Raw genomic sequence first — 17,108 nt, 5'->3', positions numbered from 1 at the left:
TTTTTTTTTAAATTAAATCTTTATGTTCAGATGATACAGTGTTCTCTTTTTGCCCCCATGGCGCCCCTCCACCCAGTTACCACCCCACCCTCTGCCCTTACCCCCCCCCCACTGTCTCATCATAGGTGTACGATTTTTGTCCAGTCTCTTCCCGCATCCCCCCCCACCCCTCCCCCCCCCAGAATAGTCAGTCCACTCCCTTTCTATGCCCCTGATTCTATTATATTCACCAGTTTATTCTGTTCATCAGATTATTTATTCACTTGATTTTTAGATTCACTTGTTGATAGATGTGTATTTGTTGTTCATAATTTGTATCTGTACCTTTTTCTTCTTCTTCCTCTTCTTAAAGGATACCTTTCAGCATTTCATATAATACTGGTTTGGTGGTGATGAACTCCTTTAGCTTTTTCTTATCTGTGAAGCTCTTTATTTGACCTTCAATTCTGAATGATAGCTTTGCTCGGTAAAGTAATCTTGGTTGTAGGTTCTTGGTATTCATCACTTTGAATATTTCTTGCCATTCCCTTCTGGCCTGCAAAGTTTCTGTTGAGAAATCAGCTGACAGTCGTATGGGTACTCCCTTGTAGGTAACTGACTGTCTTTCTCTTGCTGCTTTTAAGATTCTCTCTTTGTCTTTTGCCCTTGTCATTTTAATGATGATGTGTCTTGGTGTGGTCCTCTTTGGATTCCTTTTGTTTGGGGTTCTCTGCGCTTCCTGGACTTGGAAGTCTATTTCTTTTACCAGGTAGGGGAAGTTTTCTGTCATTATTTCTTCAAATAGGTTTTCAATATCTTGCTCTCTCTCTTCCTCTGGCACCCCCATAATTCGAATGTTGGTACGCTTGAAGTTGTCCCAGAGGCTCCTTACACTATCTTCGTATTTTCGGATTCTTTTTTCATTTTGCTTTTCCGGTTGGGTGTTTTTTGCTTCTTCGTATTTCAGATCCTTGACTTGATTCTTGCGATCCTCTAGTCTGCTGTTGGAAGTCTGTATAATATTCTTTATTTCAGTCAGTGTATGCTTAATTTCTAGTTGGTCCTTTTTCACAACCTCGAGGGTCTCACTAGACTTATTGAGGATCTCATTAAATTTATCAGCAGTCTCACTAGATTTCTTGAGTGTCTCACTAAATTTATCGGCGGTTTCTAGAAAATTCTTGAAAAAACTTATAACCGTGGTTTTGAATTCTATATCCAGTAGTTTGCTTTCCTTCATTTCTGTCATTTGTGATCTGTTTCTTTGTCTCCGCATTTTTTATGCTTCCCTGTGTTGATAGAGTGGCTTTCTGTGCTAGGTGTCCTATAGGTCCCAGTGGCTCAGCCTCCCCAATTACCTGAGGTGGACACTCTTGGTGCACCCCCTTGTGGGCTTTGTGCACAGTCTTGTTGTAGTTAAGCCTTGATTGTTGTAGGTATCACTGGGAGGAATTGACCTCCAGGCCAATTGTTTGTGAGAATCAGCTGTGTCTGCAGTGGGAGAACTTCTGTGCTGGAGACACCCTTCTGGGGCAAGACTTGCTTCAGTGGGGCTTTGGTGCTCACGGAGTCTGCCCCCTGAGTGTGTCCCTTATGGATATGAGGAGTTGTAATCTGGATGGTCCCACTCTGACCACTGGGTTCACTGGCTCTTGGAGCTAAGGACATGCTAATTTAGCCTCTGCCTGAGGCTACCCGCAGGAGCTCAGCTGTGAAGGAATGCAAGCTGCTGTGGGGCCTTGGGCCAGCTGCAGTTGGTTAGGTAATTTTCACACTTGGAGTGCGGGTGAATTTCCCGCCAAAATATAAGATGGCTCTGTCTTTTGGTTTTGTTCCATCCACCAAAAGGGTGGATTACAAACAAATATTTGGTAATACGCAGTTACAATCGGCCCGAGTTTACACGTTTCCCGCACTCCACCGCAAATCTATATGAACCGAGTTAAAGACGGCTCCCGCGGAGTACGCGCAACTCACGCGAGCCGACTTAACTCGTTTCCTGCACTCCAAGTGTTCAGATTGCAAAGGGCCAGGCCTTTCATATGCAAAAGCCGGCGCACAGCTTGCGTGGGGTGGGGTCCCAGGGGATCAACAGAGAGGAGCAAGCAGCTATGGCTGCTCCTCAGTCCTGCCCTCAGAGGCCCCGCTTCTCAGTGTCCCGGCAATCACTGCAAGCACCTCTGAGAGAAAGCCGCCCTCAAGGTCCGACCGATGCCAGACAGTCTACTCTAGCCTCTCCCCATATGAGTCTGGGTCCCCAGAGACTCACCGGAACTGGAGTTCAGAGCAGTCCGGAGCTTGAGACTCCCTCCCGATTGAAAAAGACAACCGTGTCCTCAGCCGCTAGCCCTTTCCACGTGCGCCTCCGTACGTCTGCACTTTACTTCCACACCGCACCTCCTCTGAGTCTCAGTGTGCTTTTCTCTTTCCTTCTAGTTGTAGAATTTCCACTCAGCCAGCCTTCCTGTGGTTCTGGATGATGTCTGTTTTATCTTTTAATTGTATTTTTGAAGTGGTTGTGCGAGGCAGCAATTTCAGGTGTTTACCTATGCCACCATCTTGGTTTCTCTCTTGACTCTTCTTCTGGACATAGTGGAACAGACTGGATAGGTTGACGTCAGCAGCAGTTTAGCACTTAGGCCGAAGTTCCAGCATGATCCTCTTCCAAACTACATGGCAACCAGAGAGCTCCCAGAATGATACTTCCCACTAGTCATCTTCAAAAGAAACGAAATGTGCTGTCTAGGTATTTTGTCCTTATTCCCTGACCAGGGTCCACACATGATTACTTAGCATGTGTCTCCCATGGTGCCCTGTGTTTGGGTTTCTGGACTGAATCTTCTTTATCTGATGGCCACTTTGTGTCAGAGTGCTTATGTTGAATTTCTTCTCTCCCCATTTCCTCCTCCTATTTCCCATCCTAAAAAGCAATAAGTTGCACTAATTTTTTCATCCTCTAGGGTAGTTATTGTCATTATTAATAGACTCCTGCCCAGCCAGTGTGTCTCAGTCAGGGCACATGCCTGGGTTGCGGGCTCGATCCCCAGTAGGTGGTGTGCAGGAGGCAGCTGATCAATCATTCTTTTTTATCATTGATGTTTCTATCTCTATCTCTCTCCCTCTCCCTTCCTCTCTGAAATACATATAAAAATATATTTTTAAAAAATGAACTTCTAATATAATATAACTCCTAATTAGGTTCCTCAAACAAGGAGGTTGGAAAACCATTGTCAATTCAAGTGTAATTTATTAATATTATAATCAATAGTGGGCATTAGCTAAAGCATGAATATACTAAAAGCTAAATCAGAACAGAAATTTGAGATTGCATAAGTTATGGTTTATTTCTATTTTGTTTCCCAAATCCAAATATTGTCCAAGTTGTAGACCACTCTTTGATCAGAGGTACTTGAAAGTGAATGTCAACTCACTGAGCTTAACTTTGTAGCTTGAAACTATGAAATTTAGCATACTTGGAAATGCAAATTTATGAATGGGTTTTCTTTCTTAATGGCTACTAATAATGGCCTGTGATTGCTGTAAAACCTTTAGCATGCAATTACCTACTTAATTGCTGTATAAGTAGGGTAATTCTTGAATTTCTAGTTGTCTTCCCTGCTAAACCTTAATGTCAAAATAAATTGTTTTAGGAAATGATAAGTGCATTTCCTTTTATGTAGATACTAGCGGCCCAGTGCACGGATCAGTGGACCACTGCACCGCTGTAGCCTGGCCGTACCTGCCAGCTCGTTGGGCTCTAGCCCACTGTCCGCACAGCACAAAGTAGTGCGGGAAGCAGCAGGCAGCCAGGGAGGAGCTGAGCCCAGCCTGGGCGCCATGCCACTCCCACTCATCCTGGCCCCACGGCGTGTAGGGAGAGTGTCCATGGAAGAGGCTTGCGGCACCACAGCTGCGCTCACCAGCCATGAGCCAGCGTCTGGCGCCTGTCTGTCAGCTGAGCGGTGCTCCTGCTGTGGGAGCACACTGACCACCAGGGGACAGCTCCTGCATTGAGCGTCTGCCCCCGATGGTCAGTGCATGTCATAGCTACCGGCTGGTCATCCGGTCACTTAGGCTTTTATATGTATAGATAATTTACATTAATTGCAAGTGTCTTTTTATCATTCATAAACTAATCTCTCTCAACTTTTTGTATAAATATGGAAATATCCTTGCACTAAGCAGTATAAAGGGGATTCTTAGATTCGTGGCTTAAGTATGGACCATCCTCAAGGTTACTGTTAGAAGTCAGATTTGAAATCTAAGTAACTTACTTCACTCTTTATTTGGGGTCTGGAATGACAATTTACTGCAAGAAAATAGAGTGGTGTTTTAAAATAAGTAATTAACCTCATTTGGAATAATTGAGCGTTCTTAATATAATCAGTGTGATTTTAAATACATACCAGACCCCCAAATCTGCTATATTAAAATTCATAGTTCGTCACTTGGTTGCTGTAGCTCAGTGGTTCTCAACCTTGGCTGCACATTAGAATCACCTGGGAATCTTTTTAAAATCCTGATTTCTGGGCCTCATCCTCCGGAAATTCTGTTTCTTTGTTATGGGGTGGGGCCACAACATTAGTAAGAAAGAAACAGAATTTCCGGAAGATGAGGCCCAGAAATCAGGATTTTAAAAAGATTCCCAGGTGATTCTAATGTGCAGCCAAGGTTGAGAAACACTGCTGTAGCTGCTCTCCTTCGTCCATGAACACCTCCAGGTGGAGTCAGAGGGAAGCAGGAGTAAACCAGTAGTAAAGGGATTTGTGCACTTGCCTTACCTTCCTTCCGTCCGCAGAAATGATTTCTGGGACAGGAACCAGCAGGTTTGTATAGACCTGTCTTCTATCCCATGTGTTTCTGCCCTGTCTGTTCTAACACTGTTCTAAGCTAAAGGATGATTCAGTCTGAATTTCCCTGCCAGGGGCTGTCAAGCTTCTGCAATGCCTCCTAAGCCAGTCTGTCCTGTGCTGGCCTCATTTCTGAAAACCCTGAGAACACTATGAATGGTTCTATCATCCTTGCATCACCCAAATGACAAACATATAGCACTGCTTGCTGCTTCAGGTCCTCTCTGCTTCCCCCAGGTTCGGTACAATAAAACAGCTAAACAATGGTAAGCACCGCATGAAACATTTCTTTTAAACACTGTCATCTCAGAGATTTAAAAACGTACTGTGGTGAAAAGTTTAATTTTGCTTTGGAACTCTGCCTCATTGTCTGAGTGTCTGATTTCGGTTTTTCTATTTTAACACTTTCTTTTATTCCCTAGCTCTTGTGGTAGCTGTTCTGCGCTTCATACAACTGAAACCAAAGGTTTTAAACCCGTGGCTGAATATTAGTGGATTGGTGGCCCTGTGTCTGTCTTCCTTTGGAATGACCTTACTTGGTAATTTTCAGGTACTTCATTTTGGCCTTTTTCCACCTCCGTCTCACACTTCTCCTACATGATAATCACAGCCACTGAGGGACAGTCACTATGTGGCCCATATCATTCTGCATGAATCTTCCAAAACATTGCTAATAGTGGTTCCTGACATGCACAGCTTCTCCAGCAGTCAGACTGTATGGTCTCTCAGCCTGGCCTGCCTAACTCTGCATTACACACTGGAAGGTGCTCACTATGCATTGGAAACACAGCACAGCTGCTGGGAAAAGTAACTACAAACATCGCTGTATATTTTCTACAAAAGGTTTCAAAATGCTTTATACTGTCTTTCATCACAAATTGTACCTTTCTAGAAAACTAACAGGATCCTTGCCTATTATTAAACACTGAGCTCCTTTTAGGATGAAAGCTCGCATTTCAGATGAGCAAACTCAAGTTGAAAACCCAGAATTTCTCTAGAACACCTATGACTTGTATAAAGATACACTAACTCTTCTTCCCAGAAACTTAGAAGCCCAAGGTCACCACCTTTAAGAATAATTTCCTTTGCCAATGCCATCACCCAACTCTTGACCTGCATGGCTTCATTTGCAGAATAGACAAGGAGACCTCTGCGGTGTTATGGTAGTTGTCTGATTTCCCTGCCTCCACTCCCTCCCAGCATCCTCCCGCCTGTGCTGTGTACTGCTGCCGGACACTTAGCTCTTGTCAAACACCTGATCCTGGACATATCTCCCCCTTCTATTGAGTGAAGTCCAAATGGCATAGACATCCAAGAAAATATGGCAGTAGATTCTCAGAGTGTCTCTTATCCTGACCCTCAGTCCTGATAATTCATTAAACCAGAATTTTTTGACAGATAGGCAACCCCACCAAGTCCTCTAACTATTCTAGGTCTCATCCCATGTCAACCTGGACCCCAAGAAGCCGTATCCATAGGACAATGAATTATCAGGAGATTTGGGGGAGTTTATCCTATCAAACTCCAAAATGTTAGGGCACGGAGCATTTTAATCGAGATTTTGGTGGTCTTTCCCTCACCTGTCTGGGCTGCAGGTGCTGGCATGTTGTAAAGAGCCCAATAACTTTCATTTCTCTCAACCAGGACTTGGATGGAAGTTAATGAGTAGACGTTTTGCTCTTTACTAAAGTCCTAGGAGAAACCCAGAGATTAGGTTGTTTGACCCAGAGATTAGGTCAAAGCCATGAATGATGATGCTACATATGAAAAACACTTTCTGGAATATCTACATAGAATACACAGGAAACAAATAACATATTAGTTGCCTGTGGAAAAACCAGGTGGCTAGTATATGGGATGGGAAACAGACTTCAATCTATACATTTTATAATTTTTAAAAGTTTGAACCATGTAACTATATTATCTATTTTTTAAATTAGGTTAAAATAATAAATGAATAGAGTTTAGAAAACCAATTTTCTAGAAGTAAAAATTGACTTGAAGAATCATTTTTTGAAATAAGTTTTGAAAACATGTCTCTTTAACTATGAGAGAAAAAAAGTGTCCTCTTCCAAAGAGGGGGAAAATCATACAGAAAAAAAAAAGAAAGAAAAATTTGTAAAAGGAAAGTAATATTGATTTGATACGACCATTATTCACAGCAATGTGAAATAATAAAACATCTGAAGGCAATGGCAAATCAAAAAAAGATTTTCACCATGTTTTAAACATTTTTTTCAAACTTAAAAAAAAACTTTTATTTTAGATGGGGCGGGAGAGGGAGAAGGGGAGGGGGAGAGAGAAACATTGATTTGTTGTTCCACTTATTTATGCATTCATTGGTTGCCTCTTGTATGTGCCCTGACCAGGAATTGAACCCATAACCTTGGCATATCAGGATGATGCTCTAACCCAGTGGTCAGCAAACTGCGGCTCGCGAGCCACATGCGGCTCTTTGGCCCCTTGAGTGTGGCTCTTCCACAAAATAACACGTGCGGGCGCACACGTACAGTGTGATTGAAACTTCATGGCCCATGCGCAGAAGTCGGTATTTTGTGGAAGAGCCACACTCAAGGGGCCAAAGAGCCGCATGTGGCTCGCAAGCCGCAGTTTGCCGACCACCACTCTAACCAATTGAGCTACTGGCCAGGGCTTTCACCATGTTTTAAAAACTACCACTTCAAAATAGATTTTTATTTTCCTAAATATATATTTTAAAATATATGTAATTATAAAGGTGCCTTAAGTGACAAATGATATCCCTGCCTCCCTATTTATTTATTATTTTAACCTAATTTAAAAAATAGATAATATAGTTACATGGTTCAAACTTTTAAAAATTACAAAAAGTATAGGTTGAAGTTTGTTTCCCATCCCATAAAAATGACTGTTTTAAATCAGTGGGTGATGATTTAGGGAGTTTGCATCTCTAACACCCAATGGAAATAACTCAAATGGGTCTCCTTTAACCCATTAGCTCTATAAATGCTGTGGCCACAAATCTTCAAACACTGTTGTCCTTTAATGGGTCTACAGATATGGCAAAAGCTCAGAGGCAGTTTTATTATAACAGGAAAACAAAACAAACTTAGTAACACGCAGACTGTACATTACTCCTGCAAAACTGGCCTGTCCATATAGTGTGACCACTTCACTGTTTGGCCACACTATATGGACAAGCCAGTTTTGCAGGAGTAATGTACAGTCTGCGTGTTACTAGTTGTCTATGCCAGTGCAATAATGACCTCTTTAGATTTGGTCCTCCTCAGTCAGTAAACACACAGACAGATCCCAGGTCTCACTGCTTAGTCTAAAAAACAAAGTTTGGGGTGTATGTTTGTAGAAACTTTGACATTTCTCTATTTTGGGGGTATAACTTTACTGCCTTTTTCTTTTACTTTTCTAAAAAGCTTTTCTGGAAAATAAATCCAAGGAATAGATTAGCACTGCCTTGTATGTTTTTTCAAACAAAAATTTTGAGGTTTGTAGGTACTGTTTATTTCTTCTTCCCCTCAGAGTTCAAACCAACTGAGAACTGACCCAAGGAACCAGTGGAGATAAAGGACTCGAATCTTTCTAAAACTCATCATTTCATTGTTGGGCTATCACTATTCCTACCCCTAACTTATTCCATTGGCTTTTATGTTGTTTCTAAATGGGCCTCCACACGTTCTTATCTGTTCATCCCTTAGCTCACAAATGATGAAGAAATCCATAATGTTGGCACCTCCTTGACCTTCGGATTTGGCACATTGACGTGCTGGATCCAGGCTGCACTGACACTCAAAGTCAACATCAAGAATGAAGGACGCAAAGTTGGAATCCCACGAGTTATTCTCTCAGCATTGATCACTCTCTGTGTGGTCCTCTGTATCCTTTGAATGTGAAAAGGCTCTTTGCCACTGAGATTAAAATACAGATAACTGAGAAAATTGCCATTCCAGGTTGGTTAGGATATAGATAGATCATTTCAGAATCTTACGGTAGATAAAACAGAAAAGAAAACGGGTATAAAAATAAAAACTCTCACGCCCAAGAGGAGAACTGAAAATAAAAATAAGCTCTGCCTTCTCAAGATTGTGTCACTCGATGGACATGGTGTCATGCACTCTCCTAATTACTAACGACGTACGTAAAAGTTTCCCTTTGTGAGAAATACAGAATGATCAACCAAAAGAGAATTGTGATTTTTCCCCCTCAATCTTGAAAAAATTTCATTTAACTTTATTAATGGCCCTACAATTTAATTTATTCACTCTAACATGAATTTCAAAGGACAAATACATTTATATCTTCCAGGAAAATAAGCTTTTTTAGGAAACAAATTCAAGAATTAGATTACCACTACAGGTATAGTTGTCCTAAAACATATTTTTGAGGTTTTGACGTACTGTTTATTTCCCTTCCTCCCTCAGAGATTAAACCAATGGTGAACAGACACAAGGATCCAAATGGGGAGAAATCAGCCTTTATTCCTGGTAAATTTGGAAAGGAAAATGCCGCAGGCCTTCATCTCACACCCTGGCATTCAATTTATCCACCCAGTAACAAGTAGAGAAACCAGGGAAAGGAAGAGAAGGGCGCTTCACTCAGTTTAACCCCAAACAGATCAGAGAGAAAAGAGAGGGTTGAGGGAGAGAGAGAGACTAGTCTAGTATGGAACACAGTGACTTCACCTACTGGTGGCATAGCCCAATGGGCCAGCCAATTTCAATCCCACCAATCAGATTGCTTACTCATTCCATGGGGTGGAGTGATCATAAATGTTCACTCCCATAGGAAACCAAAGAAGGGAACAAGGTTCCTAGATGGTAGACTGAATGGGTAACACAATTACACATCTTCAGTCACATAGCAGCCAATACTTACTGGGCACTAATAATGTGCCCGGGGTTATCCTAAATACTTTAGATCAAGTATGTCAAACTCAAAGGCTAACACGGGCCAACTAAACAAGGTTTAAGTTTATGTAGGCTGCAAAAAAAAAACACTTCAATTTTTATAGAAACGTAGGTTTATTTTGATAGAGACATGCTAAATACAAAGGGCTGAAATAAATGAGTAATCGTCAACATAAAATAATAGAACATTTTAATAAAGATTAATATTTTTCTTGAACATTAACTTACCAGACACTGAATAAACTGCACAAATTAATAAGCGTAATGCATATAAACCTATTTTTCTTCATCTCCGAAAGCAAAATATTTTCTGTTGCGCACACCAAACAAGTCAGTACAAGACTAATGACGTGGCGATTGGCTGCAAAAATATTCGCTGTTAGTATTAGTGGGGAGAAATGGTGCGCCTGCACATAAGGGAAATGAATGCAACACAATTATAGTAATCAGTCATTAGTGAATGTTGTAGTTCGTTATTAATAACTGGAGGCCCAGGGCATGAAATTCGTGCACTGGAGGGGGGTCCCTCAGGCCAGCCTGCCCCTCTCACAGTCCAGGAGCCCTCAGGGGATGTCCTACTGACAGCTTAGGCCCACTCCTCTGCGGGAGGCGACGGGCTGATCAGGGGAAGGCACCAGCCCCAGCACCCCGCTGCTGCTGCCACTGCCAGCCGCTGCAGCCACCAAGGTGTTTTCATCAACATGGACTCCAGTCCCTTCGCCACAAAAAAAATGACAACTCTCTTTAGGCATTTTCAAGATATCTCTTTCATAGGATATGACATTTCTTTTTTTTTTTATCCTCACCTGAGGATATTTTTCCATTGATTTTTAGGGAGCATGGAAGAGAGAGGGAAAGACAGAGAAACATCAATGTGAGAGGGACACTTCGATTGGTTGCCTCCTGCGTGAGCCCTGACCTGGGCCCCGGCCAGGGAGGAGCCTGCAACGTAGGTACATGCCCTTGATCAGAATCGAACCCGGACCCTGCGGTCCATAGGCTGAGGCTCTATCCACTGAGCCAAACCGGCAAGGGCAGAATATGACAGTTCTTAGCCCCTCCAGCAGCGGACCTTCGTTTTTTCCTCCAGGAGTGAGGTGGAAAAACCCTACATCACCTTCTTGGATTCTATTACCCAAGTTACCAAGAACACTGCGAGTGGCATACCGGGAGCTTAGCCAATGAGTGGTCAGAAAAGGTGTTTCCTCTGCAGCTCACACGCAGAGGTGGGACTGCCGGTGTGCCGCGGCTGGAGCAGGCCCCCCTGTCTGTGTCCGCTCCGGGACTGCTCCAGCTGCTGCGGCTGCTGGGGCAGCCCCAGGCCTCCTGTCATTGTCTGCTCTGGGGCTGCCTGAGCTGGTGCGGGGCGGGGGCTCGGGCAGGCCCCCCTGTCTCTGTCTCCGCTCTGGGCCTCACCTGCATGCGCAGCCTTCTCCTGACCAATCGTGACTGTTACAGTGTCTGGCTAATTTGCATATTACCTCTTTTTATATATATAATGTATAAAAGGATATTGTAAAAATTAAGTTACAAAATTTTTATTAAAACGTTTCTTACATACCGTTATATTGATTGGGCCGCAAAAATATTCGTTGTGGGCCACATGAGGCCCATGGGCCTCGAGTTTGACATGCTTGCTTTAGATGTGTCAACTTCCTTAATCTTCACAGGTAAGAGTAGTGAAGCACTGAGGTCAATTTACCCAAGATCACACAGTATGTGGTGATCTTGATTTAAAGTCAGTCTCAGTTCAATACATAATCTCACCTTAGAGAATGTGGCTTTAAAATATAAAAATATTTCGTGTTTAGTGATGTTCTTTAGGTAGTGGAGTATTTGAAGTCTTTTATTTCTTCTTCCTTCACAAATTGCCATTAAGTCATTTATTGTTTGGTTGGTTTTTCTTTTGAAGTTCTGCTGTTGCATTAGAGAACATTTAAGGATTTGAAAATCAAGCCAAAAAGCTTTGTTAGCAACCTAATAAAATATTTTGAGTGAAAAGGTCAGAACTCTGCCAGTATGAGATTTGAAGATTCATTCCTTCCCCATTAACCTAAGTAATACTATTGCTTTGGCAATATTTTGAACCCTTAATCAGAAGAGTATGTACAGACTTTAAATTATTCTGAGTGTGTGAGCTTATACCAAGTGATTCTGATCCATGTTATTTCTGAACACTTGGAGCCACTTCTTGGTTCCCAGATGAATGGATCCAGGTCTAATCTGGAGAGCAAAGTTTGACTGAAAATTTCCCAAGATCTTAAGTCTAAGCTCTTACAATAGAACTAATTCTAAGGGGGTATTTCTGCCTTTTCTAAATACAGTTATTTAGTCCTTGATCTCTTGTTCTTTCACTAAGTCTTTCTCAACATACATACTCCGTGTATATTCAGGCACAGGAATCTTATCTGTGTTTTTTTTAATTAAATATTTTCATTTAGGTACAATTTTTAAATATGACACCATGAATGAATGAAACTAACCTATACAGTGTTGTCTAAAATACGATAGTGAAAACTAGACAGAAAAGGAAGAGGGACCACTTAGACATTATTAGTAGCACTGCAGAGAAAAATGCAGCTTGTATGGAGGTTCAAAATTGTTTCTGCAGATAGAATGATGACTGTGCATCCAGTCATTTGCACTGATTTTTAAAAAGATCACTTTATTTTTCTGGCCAACTACTTACTTTGGTATTGTGACTCTTGCTAATCTCACAGCTCATTAGGCAGCCGTGGAGTATAGTGGTTGAATGCAAGGCCTGGGAGTCGGAGTGCTTGTGTTTGAATCCTGGGTGCACCAGTTACAACCTGTGTGACCTTGGGCAAATTACCCATTTGGCTTCAGTTTCCCTATTTCTTATTTATTTTTAGTTTCCCTATTTTTAAAAAAAAATGTTTTTATTGATCTTAGAGAGTGAGGGAGAGGGAAAGAAACATCGATGTGAGAGAGAAACATCAATTGGCTGCCTCCCCTACGCACCTGGGCATGTGCTCTGATAGGGAATTGAACCGGCAACCGTCCGGTGCACAGAAGGACGCTCAACCACCTGAGGCACACCAATGAATTAATGATGTTAATAGGGTTGTTAGGAGGATTATAAGTTAGATTTTCCATGAAAGCACCTAGAAGCATGTCTGGCACAAAGTAAGAGCTCGATAATGTGATCAAGTGTTGTTCCTGTATGTTCGCGTTCAGCAAGCTCTGTCAAGCTAACTCTGGCTAGTGAGGGGCAGAGCCAAGCTTTTCCTGTAACCTGTCTCTGCCCAGAAAAGAGCCCAGTTTTCACGTGGCTGATAGAAGTACTTTCCTTGACTGCTCCTCCCCAGACTTCATCCTCATGGCCCAAGGCATCCACATGTACGCAGCCAGGGTCCAGTGGGGCCTGGTCATGTGCTTCCTGTCCTACTTTGGCACCTTCGCTGTGGAGTTCCGGCATTACCGTTACGAGATTGTTTGTTCTGAGTACCAAGAGAATTTCCTAAGCTTCTCAGAAAGCCTGTCTGAAGCTTCCGAATATCAAACTGACCAGGTGTAACCTATCAGTTTTTCCTTGCTGGTCAGCTGGGTGTGACAGTGGGGGAGGGACCAGGAGGGCACGGCACACCCACTGGACTTGACACGTAACCTCACGACATATTTTACACACACACACACACACACACACACACATTCGTGGCCACATTTGCCAAATGAGTTTTTTCAGGGCGAGTTATTTCTGTAACAAAAAAGCACAAGCCCTTACATGTCAAAACACACGCTGTTACACTGAAAATATATGCACGACAGAGCAAGAAGTTTGTGTATGATCACCAGTTTTTCCCCTCTCTCCCAGTACTCCCTGCTCTTCATTCTCTTCATGTTTCACACATTGCGGTCACCCTACCATAGGGTAGAGCAGGCCAAATGCATCATGGGAATAATGCCAACTCCCGAAGTTGCCTTCAGATCCCAAGGGCTTGGAACCAGCTCCTGAGGAAGTTCTGAACCTGGCACTAATACTCTTGAATGTATAGTGTGTCGTCTAATTGGATGGAAGCTGTACAGAGGTTGACCCTGGGTGACCTGTGGGAACACGTGTTCAAGGATAGAACTTCCCCACAAAAACTCCATCACTATCCAGTGGTTGGCTGTGAGGATTCAGTGAAAGAGGAACAGGCTATGAACTGTGAGAGTGAAGCCCACCGCCACGATTCGGACTTTACTGTGACCAAGAAATATTTCCAAATGTGAACGTGTGTGGTCTGCTCAGCATGGAACAGGATGGGGCAGTGAGGGTGTGCTTTCACTGTTGCTTCTAGAGTATGCTATCTATCATTTTTGTTTTCTAGTTCATGGCTTGCCTTCTTTTTTTAAAATAACCACCAAGGATCTCTTGAGGCTTCATGGACAGAGATGTAGGCCAGAAGCAAGAGATGAGCTTGTTTTGGTTTCAAACATGATAAAAGAAAAAGACAAAAAGGTGACCTGCAGGCTTAATGTGCTGCTTTTATGTTTGAAGCTAAGACTATGTTCACAGAAAAGCACAAAGAAACGTGTGGAGGTCATGAAGGAGCTCCTGCTGGCCATTTATTAAAGACAGGAGTTTCCCAGCATCTTGTCGCAAGTCCAAGTCAGGGGAGAGTTTCTTCCTATGTGTCTATAGGTCAAATTTTGTATTGGGGGTGGTGGTGAAGGGCTTTTCAGATTCGGAACTTGTAGAAGCCAATTAGAAGATTACCCCCCTCCCCCTACGAATTGGCACCGCTGTCCCCTAATGCCTAACATGTAGCCCCACCTGCTAAGAGTGTGGAACTCAAACTGTAGGCCTGGGCTCTTGAGGCTGTGCTTCATAGAAAAGAATAGAATTATAAATTCAACACGTGTTGGAGGTAGGCCACGTGGACAGACGGGCTTGGGATTTCGTGGAATATAACGTGAAAACATTTTTATTTTTAATTCAACCCAAACTCAGCTTCTTGAGGAGCGGGGGTGTCAATGACTTTTCATCTCTGTATTTATCTCCACCTCCTACACAGTGCCTGGCACATCGTAGGTGCTCAACAAATGTCTGTTGAACAGAATTATTGGTCATTTAAGAGTAGGAAAAAGGAGTATCAGAGAAAGACTCAAAGACAAGTGAGGGAATGGAAGATGACTGTTCCAAGGAAAACGCGAATGGTAGGAGGAGTGAGAATACTTAAAATTTGTGAGGAAAATAATCAAGGAGAGAATATTCTATTATAAAGGTATCTTACTGTAAATAGTCCAAGGTGACATTTATCATTTTGGAATACTGCTTTTGGGTTTTTTTTGTTTTCATTTTTATATTTTAAAAATTTTATCAGAGAACAAAGATTTATGAAGTTCTCTGTTACTCTATACAATCCAAATTAAACAGCTTTTGGTGATGCACTGTACCACTTTCTTATGAGCATATCTTATATAGCACATTTTAGCAGAATCAAGCAATGACTGACATTATTTGTTGGTATCTGACCATTAAATAAAATTTTTATGCGGAATTGTGATTTGTCTCTTACACTCTCTCTAATATTGAAGCACGTGTAAACTCAGTAAGACAGTATGTGGAAATGAACTTCCGTGTTATATTGGTAACATATTTTTAGGGTGTTTTTCTACAGCCACAACCAATTCTCTAATTTTCTGGACACCAACTGGATGTCCTATAATTCACTTTACTTCTGACACTAACTCCCAAGGTTACTGTTAGACCCCATAGTTTAAGAGCATTTACAAGACTGCCCTCACTTCAGACGCCAGCTGCTAGTACTGGGCCCCAGGTTACACATACTCCCATCCAACTTGGTTATAAAGTTGGGTAGTTCCCACCACTCCCTTCACTTAAGTTCGGTAATTTGCTAGAATGGCTCACAGAACTCAAGAAAACACTTAACTTCCATTGGGCCTGGGAGAGGGAAGGAGGGATTTGGGAGCATGCCAACCTCACAGGATTTCAATGTGCTCACCAACCCAAAAGCTCTCCGAATCTCACAGTTCAAGAGTTTATAGACCTCAGTGTTCCTGGAGGTTGGTCTGGAGGTCTAATCCCTTGGGCTTTCAGTTTACCAGCTCCTTCCTAAGGCTATCCCGGAGCCCCACCCTAAGTGGCCTCCTCATTAGCATAAACTCAAGGGCTCATTATGAATAACAAAACACTCTCCTATCAGGAAATTCCAAGAGTCTTAGCGGCTCTGCAGCAGGAACTGAGGACAAAGACCAAATATATTTTTGTATTATACCACACATATAAACGAAGATGAAAATTACCTCCTGGGAGTTAAGAGCCAAAGCTTTCTTCTAAGAAGCCAAGACCAGAGAGTCTGCCTTTGGAATGAGCAGTCCTGGAGGATCTAACGGATGGCCTCCAAAGAACAAAGTTTGAAGTACATTAGACAATGTTTTTGGTAGTCTAGCGAAGCCTCCTAAAGGAAAAATGTTCCCCTCCTGGTTAAAAGAGAAATACATATTTTTAATGTTAACATTTTAAAGGTTCAATGGTTTTTTATTTAATGGAGAACTGACAGCGAGGTAAAGTTTTATTACCTGTGTTATTTATTGAATTTTCTTTGCTCCTGGTATGGGAAAGTAAAACCTTTATATCCTGAAATGAGTCATCTATTGGTTGTAATGGAGCTGGAACACCACTGTTTATTTCTGTCCTTAGGCATTGTGTCAGGATAGGTTGGGTTTTGCCATCCCAAGATAAAGCTAATAAAATTAAAGTTCATTTCTCATACTAGAAGTCTACCCGGGGTTCGCAAGGCGCTCTGCTCATGGCTATGGCTCAGGCCCTGGCTGATAGAGGCTTCATTTCACACATGCTTCCATAATTGCTGACAGCCTAGAAAATGTGGCAGGCTGCTCACTGGTTCTTAAAGGTTTTGCTGGGAAATGGCACATCACTTGGCTCACATTTCCTTGGCCAGGGCAGATCACATGGCCGTATCTGAGAGTGGCCCTCTTGCCATCTGCCCTGAAGAGAAATATTTGTCAACAGCCTAGTGCCCACCACAGGCTTCATGGTGAGTTTTTCAGGCTTCTTGGGTCATTGTCATTCTTTGAAGATTGGTAAAGAACCCATCGTCATGCAGAAACTGAGGAAGGTAGCCATCTATGGAGTTGGGATAGGGCACCAAATTACAAGTATGAAGAGCCATCCAAGTAGTAATTAGAGAAATGGAATTCCACTCGGTCTAAGGACTCTTGGCCACATCTAAAATGTGTTATGTTCCCCGAACTAGTGGGAACCAACAGTTGGGGAGAAAGAGAATTCCACATGAAATGTTTATTTTCACAATCCTCAGCACCATGTGAGTTGAGATGTCCCATTAACACTCCTCAAAGTTGAGATTCCAAGAAATAGCAAATATACAAA

The 17,108-nt window shown here is 42.4% G+C and overlaps 1 protein-coding gene across 1 annotated transcript in view; it reads left to right on the top strand.

Annotated features, from left to right (window-relative positions):
• The window catches only part of TMEM150C (transmembrane protein 150C), a 31,408-nt gene extending 16,794 nt beyond the window's left edge, over positions 1-14,614 (top strand). The window contains exons 5-7 of the mRNA XM_023750341.1: positions 5,252-5,379; positions 8,522-8,699; positions 13,060-14,614. Coding sequence (XP_023606109.1) covers positions 5,252-5,379; positions 8,522-8,699; positions 13,060-13,268 — 515 coding nt within the window. The 3' untranslated portion in view covers positions 13,269-14,614. The remainder of the gene's footprint in view (positions 1-5,251; positions 5,380-8,521; positions 8,700-13,059) is intronic.
• Positions 14,615-17,108: the final 2,494 nt, after the last annotated feature.

Source organism: Myotis lucifugus, unplaced genomic scaffold, assembly GCF_000147115.1.
Source record: "Myotis lucifugus unplaced genomic scaffold, Myoluc2.0 scaffold_12, whole genome shotgun sequence".
In the NCBI taxonomy this organism is placed as follows: Eukaryota; Metazoa; Chordata; class Mammalia; order Chiroptera; family Vespertilionidae; genus Myotis; species Myotis lucifugus.
The sequence above is the reverse complement of the archived record's forward strand: the minus strand, read 5'-3'. Positions and strand labels throughout refer to the sequence as shown.